The sequence below is a fragment of the Balaenoptera acutorostrata genome, chromosome 17 (genome assembly GCF_949987535.1).
Source record: "Balaenoptera acutorostrata chromosome 17, mBalAcu1.1, whole genome shotgun sequence".
Lineage (NCBI taxonomy): Eukaryota > Metazoa > Chordata > Mammalia > Artiodactyla > Balaenopteridae > Balaenoptera > Balaenoptera acutorostrata.
Window position 1 is genome coordinate 2,733,132 of NC_080080.1, and position 8,474 is coordinate 2,741,605.

Genomic DNA, 8,474 nt, shown 5'->3' on the forward strand with positions numbered 1-8,474 from the left:
CCTGCAGCCAGGGACACACACCTCCTCCAGCCATCACGCCCCGGATCATCATCTCCTAGAACTTCACCATCCGGAGTCCACCTCCCCATCACCTCCTAGAGCATTGCTGCCCGGCACGGTGGTCCTACATCACCTCCAGAATGGTGGGCCGGGGTGAGGCAGGGATTGTGCGGCCCTCCTCTCTGCAGCCCCATAGGCAGCACAGAGGATGGCTCTGAGTGGATGCCGTTCCTCCATTCCCACCCTGGCACTCGTGATCTCTTGGAGGTATGCTCAGTCTGCATGGAAAATTGGTCATTACGGTAAAGCCAATGAACTCCGTAATTCCCACTAGCTACCTTTAGTCACTGAAAGTGACGTGGCCACCATCCAGCCAACTTGGCATTTAGCAGTTCGTTACACATCTGTCTTTTCTTTTTTTTTCCTCCGAAATGGAAAACCCTGTTGTCTTTTCTGATTGGATAAGCAATACAGTCTCATTTTAAAAAATTATAACAACAATATAGAAATAATAAAGGAAATAATGATAGAAAGGGAATGCCTTCCCCATAATCCCATGACTCAAAGGTAATCTAAACAGCATGGGATACATGCTTCCCATTTTTAAAATGTATACATAAATACAACTTTTTCATAAACACAGTTATATTTAAATGATTTCATAAGCTTTTTTCCCCATTTAACCATACAGTGTGCTGACTCTCCTGGTGACACTTTAGCATGTCCCACTGTGTACAATTCAGCACCACCCCTGCCCAATCCCCTTCTGATGGACAGCTGGGTTGCTCCCAAGTCTTCATCACACTAAACAACAGGCAGCAATGAGGTCTCACCCGAATATACTTGCACACGTCTGACTCTGTAATTAGAATAAACTCCTAGGTATTTTATTCTTTTCATTGTGATGGTAAATGGGATTGTTTCCTTAATTTCTCTTTCTGGTCTTTCATTGTTAGTGTATAAGAATGCAAGAGACTTTTGGGCATTAGTTTTGTATCCTGCGATTTTACCAAATTCATTGCTTAGCTCTAGTAGGTAGTTTTCTGGTGGCAACTTTAGGAATAAACCTACCTAAGGAGGCAAAAGACCTGTACTCAGAAAACTATAAAACACTGATGAAAGAAATCAAAGATGACACAAACAGATGGAGAAATATATACCATGTTCTTGGATTGGAAGAATCAATCTTGTGAAAACGACTATACTACCCAAAGCAATCTACAGATTCAATGCAATACCTATCAAATTACCAATGGCATTCTTCACAGAATTAGAACAAAAAATGTTACAATTTGTATGGAAACACAAAAACCCCGAATAGCCAAAGCAATCTTGAGAAAGAAAAACAGAGCTGGATGAATCAGGCTCCCCATCTTCAAACAATACTACAAAGCTACAGTAATCAAGACAGTATGGTACTAGCACAAAAACATAAATAGATCAATGGTACAGGATAGAAAGCCCAGAGATAAACCCACAGACCTATGGTCACCTAATCTATGACAAAGGAGGCAAGAATATACAATGGAGAAAAGACAGCCTCTTCAATAAGTAGTGCCGGAAAAGCTGGACAGTTACATGTAAAAGAATGAAATTAGAACACTCCCTAACACCATACACAAAAATAAACTTGAAATGGATTAAAGACCTAAATGTAAGACCAGACACTAAACAACTCTTAGAGGAAAACATAGGAAAAACACTCTTTGACATAAACCACAGCAAGATCTTTCTTGACCCACCTCCTAATGAAAATAAAAACAAAAATTAACAAATGGGACCTAATGAAACTTAAAAGCTTTTGCACAGCAAAGTAAACCATAAACAGGACAAAAAGACAACCCTCAGAATGGGAGAAAATATTTGCAAATGAAGCAACGGACAAAAGATTAATCTCCAAAATATACAAACAGCTCATGGAGCTCAGTATCAAAAAAACAAACAACCCAATCAAAAAATGGGCAGAAGACCTAAATAGAAATCTCACCAAAGAAGACATACAAATGGCCAAGAAGCATATGAAAAGATGCTCAACATCACTAATTATTGGAGAAATGCAAATCAAAACTACAATGAGGTATCACCTCACACCGTCAGAATGGCCATCATCAAAAAATCTACAAATAAATGCTGGAGAGGGTGTAGAGAAAAGGGAGCCCTCTTGCATTGTTGGTGAGAATGTAAATTGATACAGCCACTGTGGAGAACAGTATGGAGGTTCCTTAAAAAACTAAAAATAGAACTACCATATGACCCAGCAATCCCACTACGGGGCATATACCCTGAGAAAACCATAATTCAAAAGGACACATGTACCCCAATGTTCACTGCAGCACTATTTACAATAGCCAGGACATGGAAACAAGCTAAACGTCCAATGACAGATGAATGGATAAAAAAGATGTGGTGTGTATATATATATACACAATGGAATATTACTCAGCCATTAAAAGGAACGAAATTGGGTCACTTGTAGAGAAGTGGATGGACCTAGAGTCTGTCATACAGAGTGAAGTAAGTCAGAAACAGAAAAAAACAAATATCGTATATTAATGCATATATATGGAATCTAGAAAAATGGTACAGATGGATGAACCTATTTCCAGGGCAGGAATAGAGACGCAGATGTAGAGAACAGACATGTGGACATGGGGGGAAGGGGAGGGTGGGACGAACTGGGAGATTAGGATTGACATATATACACTACCATGTGTAAAACAGTTAGCTAGTGGGAACCTGCTATAAAGCACAGAGAGCTCAGCTCTGTGTTCTGTGATGACCTAGATGGGTGGGATGGGGGCGGAGGTGGGAGGGAGGGGATATACGTATGCATATAGCTGATTCACTTCATTGTACAGCAGAAACTAACACAACAGTGTAAAGCAATTATACTCCAATAAAAATAAAATGAAATAAAATAAAATAAAATAAAAAGAATAAACTCCTGAAAGCGCAATCCTGGGCCCCAGAGAGTTCATATGTTACTTTCTGATACATGTTGCAACTGCCCCTCACCCCGCCCCTCCACCACCCCCCCCAAAGATGATGTCCATTTCCACAGACTCCGCCCAGGGTAGTTTCCTGCTCTTCCCTCCCAGACACTGACTTACTAAAAAGTAAAAAACCACAACACTCTAATTCATGTGAGGCATTGTTAGATGACATAATGGCATTGATCTTCACTATAGGATTGGCTGTCATTTGTGAAATAAAACAGAGAGAGATTTTTTTTAAATGCTCTAGAAGAGTCCAACACAGTTGCCAGTAGCCACATGTGATTATTCAAATTAGTATTAAATGAAATATAAAATCCAGTTCCTCAGTGGCACTAGCCACACTTCAAACACCCAGTAGCCACATGTGGCCAGCTGCTACCATACTGGATGGTGGAGGTGAAGAACACTGGTCGTCATCATCGGGAAGGTTTCTGTTGGACAGTGCTGCCCTAGAAATGGAAAGCCAGGATGCTCTCCACTAAAAAACATAAAAATGTGCCTTCACCCACAAGATTTATGCCAGTGACCTACACTATGAAAGGTGCTCTGAGCACTTTTCCACCACCCTGTGATGGACTTGTGATGGATCCCTTCGCATCTATGTGTTTAGTCTCCACAGCAACCAAGGAGTAGAAGGAAATGTAACTGACCACAGTAATTCACTGGGGATTGAACTGTATTTTCGAATTCTTTGTCACTAACCTCAATAAAACAAACACCACCCCATCTAAGGAATAAATAAAACATAAAGTTAGGACACTACACTATCCTAACAACAAGCAGGATATTTCTCATACCTCTGGGCTTCTGTTTTCATGTGTCACCAAATAGGAATCCCTGAATCGGAGAGAAACAGTGACTTTTAAAAGTAAAATTAAAAGTTATTTAAAAGCCTTGGATATTCAAAATAGAACTGCTATAAAAATAAAACAGAATAAATGATATCCTATGTTTGATTAATTGTAACATTAACATAGGTCTTACAATGAGGATGTTACTCCATTTCACAACACTCCTCCTTTTCCTGCTCCTTCAACTATTTTTCCCTCCACCCTTTGCCGAACCCGTAACAGAAGCAGAGTACAGAATAAAGAGGATGATGGCTAAAATGCAGAGTGGCCGACTACCCACTCGACTTGCGAAATGTCGTAGTCTGTTTAGTTCAGGAAAGTACCACTGTAAATATTCCGGTTGATTCATCCTCTTCTCATCACGGCAATGAACAGACATGTTGTGATCACCCAAGAAACAAGATGCCCAACTGTGGAGAAGACCCAAACTGAAACCAGGTCATTTCCTATCAGAAGAAAAAGGCGGTAATGCCATTTGGCACTGAGAGGCAGGGAGACAACTCAACTCAATCCACAGGGTCAGAGGAGGCAGAGGCCAAAGGGGGACCCAGACATGATGGAGGTTTGTGGAGTGAGAGAGGGAGGGAAATGCAGAAATCATCGAAATTGGCCTTATACTAAAGCCAAGGCGTAGAGACCACCAAGACATTACCAGACACATTTATCCGGGTTAATTTTTGCAACATTTAGCTCCTCTTGGTGATGCCCATTCAATCCTGCAGCCCTAAATACTCAAAATGGCTTTCTCTGCCTTTCCTTGCTGTCGTCTGGAACCAGATGAAAGGACCTTCCAGATAATGAGGCAGTAGAGTCGGGAACTCTCTGGATACACCGAGCACCACCACTAACCCGAGAAAAATGATAGAGTCCCGGACATCTAGGCCAAGGGAAAGAGAGGGCCACAGACCCACTCCAAAGAAAGCCAGAGTTCCGGAACTAAAAACAAGTGAGAGCACAGAGAAGAAAAAAGAAGGAGAATGTCCCAAGCTGCGGTCCCGGAGGGAGGGACGCGAGCTTGCCACTTTGGCTGCCAGGGTGCAGAGCGGAGAACAGGGGGAGGCGGGCTGCAAGTGTTTTACAGTGAAAAACAGCTCGTTTCATCGCATACCGACTAAATGGAGAACGTATAAAGGCGGTCCTTAAATCTACCGAAAATATCCTTATGCTGTGCCTAGAACAGCACCGGCACCTAGGAGACCGTGAATCTGTGGAATGAGTGAAATCATTTAATAGCGGGCAAGGACTCGGTGCTGGAGGCCGCGGAACTCCAGGCGGCCGGGCCGCGTCTTCACCTGACCCAGGTGGGCGTCCTGAGGCAGAGAAGCCGAGCGGGACGAAGCGCTTAGGAAGCGGCCCGACGGACGCGAGCTTCTCCATCACACTTCATCGCGGTGCGACTCCAGCGGGTCCCACCCGAGAGGTGCTCCCGGAGGGGAGGGGAGGGGAGGGAGCCCCCAGCCGGCTGCCACTCGCGACTCCACCACGGCTGCGAGGACAGCTGCTACTCTCGCCCCGGGAGGCTGGAGGTGGCCGGCCCGGCCGGACCTCGGCGCAGCTTCCCCACCCGGCGGACGCCGGGGGCTCCGTGCGCACCCGGGGGGGTGCGCGGGGCCCGACCCCGTTCCCCGGCCGCCCCGCCCGCGTCGGTGTCCCCGCCGGGCCTTACCTGCTCGGGGCCGCGGAGGCTGTCCCGGGGGGCCCCCAGCAGCGCGCACAGCTCCAGCAACCCCGAGGGCAGCGCCAGGAACTGCGGGGCGGCCTCCGCCATGGCTGCTCCGCGGCCGGCTGGGCGTACCCCGCCCGGGCGCCTCGGGCCACCCGGCCCCGACCCCGCGCCCCGGCCGCAACTTCGCCCGCCGCCCAGCCCAGCGCCCGCGCCAGCGGCAGCCGGCCGGTCCGCGGAGAGCGCCGTCCGCGGGGCGGGACGTGCGGGGCGGGGCCTGGCGGGGGCGGGCTCGGGGCCCGGCGCGAGGTCGTCATTTCCGAACCGGGCCGGCGGGCTCCGGCGCGTGCGCGGCGTCTGAGCGCCCAGCTGCCTCCGTCGGCCCAGCCTCTCCCTGCCGGCAGCCCCCTCCTCGGGGAACCGAGGAAGAGGTGGGCGGGGTCCTCAGGTGGCCCAGGAGGGCGCCCAGCCTCCAGGGCCGAGGGTGCGGGAGTCACCTGCTCCCGCAAGCCTCCGGGCCCAACCTTGGAGGGACTAAGGCCGGGGGCGCCCCTTGCCGCCGCCGCCTCCAGGAAGCCCTCCTGCGAGCAGGGCCGTGGCGTTGGCCGGTCGTGGACGGCAGGAAAGGCCAGTGGGCATAATAACTATGCCCGGTTAACCTAAGGCTGGCCAAGTCTGCTAAGAGGTTGAGTAAAATTCAGCAGGAAACGGGGTGGGGTGGGCGCCGCTAGACTAGAACGCGGGGAGCGCAGGACTGAGGAGGGTCCGAAGATGGACAGGGTCCTTCCCCGGCCAGCTGCAGGCCTGGCCTGATCCCGGCTGGGGCCAAGAGGCTGGTTTCGGTGCCTGGTCACTGGCACAGTACTTGGAGGGGACGCCGGCCCCAGTCCTAGCTCTGCCTACCAGCCGACCTTGGGCAGTATCTATAAAACCATGTAGGAAATGATACCAAAGGAACTTTCCTAGTTCTAATAATCTATGATTCTTTTTTAAAAATCTGAAATGCTTAATAATAATGTCAAACAATAACTACAAAGCAAGGTCAAAATGAAAACAGGGCTGGGGGGTGTGGATCTGGAGGCTGAAGGATTCCTTCATACTTTCCAGCCTGGTGAGGCCCCCACTGACTGCAGCCTGACTCACACGGGATTTGTGTTTCACTGTTAAGTCATCTAACGATCATGAATCACAGCTGGTTCTCGCTCAGGTCGAGGCTGCCCAGCATCCCTGGCTCTCATCGGTGAGCCATGACCAGTAGTTGCAACCACTGACTTCAAAAGGACAGATTTTGCTTGTAATGGTCTACCTCTCTCCACGGTGTCCTGGTTGTTGGCAGCCTTGGCAGAGGGCGGGGTGGAGCCTGTCACCTGAGAATCCGCAGTGCCCAGGAGAGAGACTCACAGATGCCACTGGTGGCTTGAGCAGCAAGGCCTTGGGCTTGCAGGGACCTGGGCTGGCGTCTGCCCCCCTGTGTGAGCTGTGTGACAGCCAAGCTCCTCAACGCCCCAAGCTTCGGCTTCCTGTTTGTTCAAACACTGCCAGGCGTGGCCGGGACTCGGGGGGTAAACACTAGGCAGCTATCTGGGTGAGGACCCAGTGAGGTTCAAGCAGGAGCAGGTGTCCCTATTCCTCCGAGAGGCGCAAGGGTTTAAGGAAGGGAGCTCCAGGATTGGGGTGGAAAGTCTGGGGCCTGCTGTGGGCGCGGCTGTGGAACTCCCCTTTTCTAGGCCTCCCTTTTCTCATCCTTAACACTGGAGAAGGGGCCAGATGACCTCAGAGGGGTTCCTAGCTCCGCGCTCTTGCTTTTTAATAAGTCCCTGTTGCTCATTCTGCAGGGACTTCCAAAGTGCCTGCAGTAAGATTTGCCCCACCCTTGAGAGTGCTAATGGATTGGAGATAGAAGTGGACATAACCAGCAATCAAAATCCCAGGTGATGTAAGGGTCATGTAGAGGCTGATGACGCACTTGAGGGAGGAAGAGGGGGAGCAGAGCCTCGCTGACAAGCCCACCGCCCAGGTGGGTGTCACTGCCGCACATTAGAGCCAGGGGAAGCAGAGCTCAGATCAGTTAAGGAACCTGCTGGCACGATGCCCGCCTTGCAACAGACTTTCACGGGTAGGTTACCCCTCCCCTTCTTCCGCCCCAGCCTGTGTAATTTGTTTGCTGTTCTGTCCAGCTCTCAGGATTACTGTGCAGATCAAGTGGGAAAATAGGTATGAAAATAGTTTGTAAACCATAATGTACTGATGCAAAAATAGGGTACGAGCACAACGTTGTGAATTTATTAAATGACACTAAACTACTTTGAAATGGTTAATTTTCTGGAATGGAATTTCACCTCAATAAATGATTTTTTAATGGCATTTATGAGGACTGCAGTCTATCAACACTTCTTTGGGCATTTTAGCAGAGGTTTAGGTGTTAACCAGAATTCTTTTGAAAAAAATATAGGGAGCTTCATAACATTGGATTTGGCAATGATTTCTTGCATCTGACATCAAAAGCACAGGCCATGAAAGAAAAGTAGATGAATTCACCAAAACTAAAAACTTTTGGTGCTACAAAGGGCATTCTGACAAAAGTGAAAAGGCAACCTACAGAATAAGAGAAAATGTTTGCAAATCATATATCTGATAAGGGATAAATATTCCACAGCTCAACAATAACAAAACAACCCAATTAAAAAATGGACAGGGCTTCCCTGGTGGCGCAGTGGTTGAGAGTCTGCCTGCCAATGCAGGGGACACGGGTTCGAGCCCTGGTCTGGGAGGATCCCGCATGGCACAGAACAACTAGGCCCATGAGCCACAGCTACTGAGCCTGCGTGTCTGGAGCCTGTGCTCTGCAACAAGAGAGCCCGCGATGGTGAGAGGCCCGCGCACCGCGATGAAGAGTGGCCCCCGCTTGCCGAAACTAGAGAAAGCCCTCGCACAGAAACAAGGGCCCAACGCAGCCAAAAATTT

General features: G+C 48.8%; 1 protein-coding gene across 6 annotated transcripts in view; it reads right to left on the reverse strand.

Moving 5' to 3' along the window:
* Positions 1-5,772, reverse strand: part of DENND3 (DENN domain containing 3) — a 62,200-nt gene extending 56,428 nt beyond the window's left edge. For all 6 annotated transcript variants that reach the window (XM_057532014.1, XM_057532013.1, XM_057532012.1 and 3 more), the window contains exon 1: positions 5,514-5,772. In XM_057532014.1, the coding sequence (XP_057387997.1) occupies positions 5,514-5,615 (102 nt within the window). In that variant the 5' untranslated portion in view covers positions 5,616-5,772. The remainder of the gene's footprint in view (positions 1-5,513) is intronic.
* Positions 5,773-8,474: the final 2,702 nt, after the last annotated feature.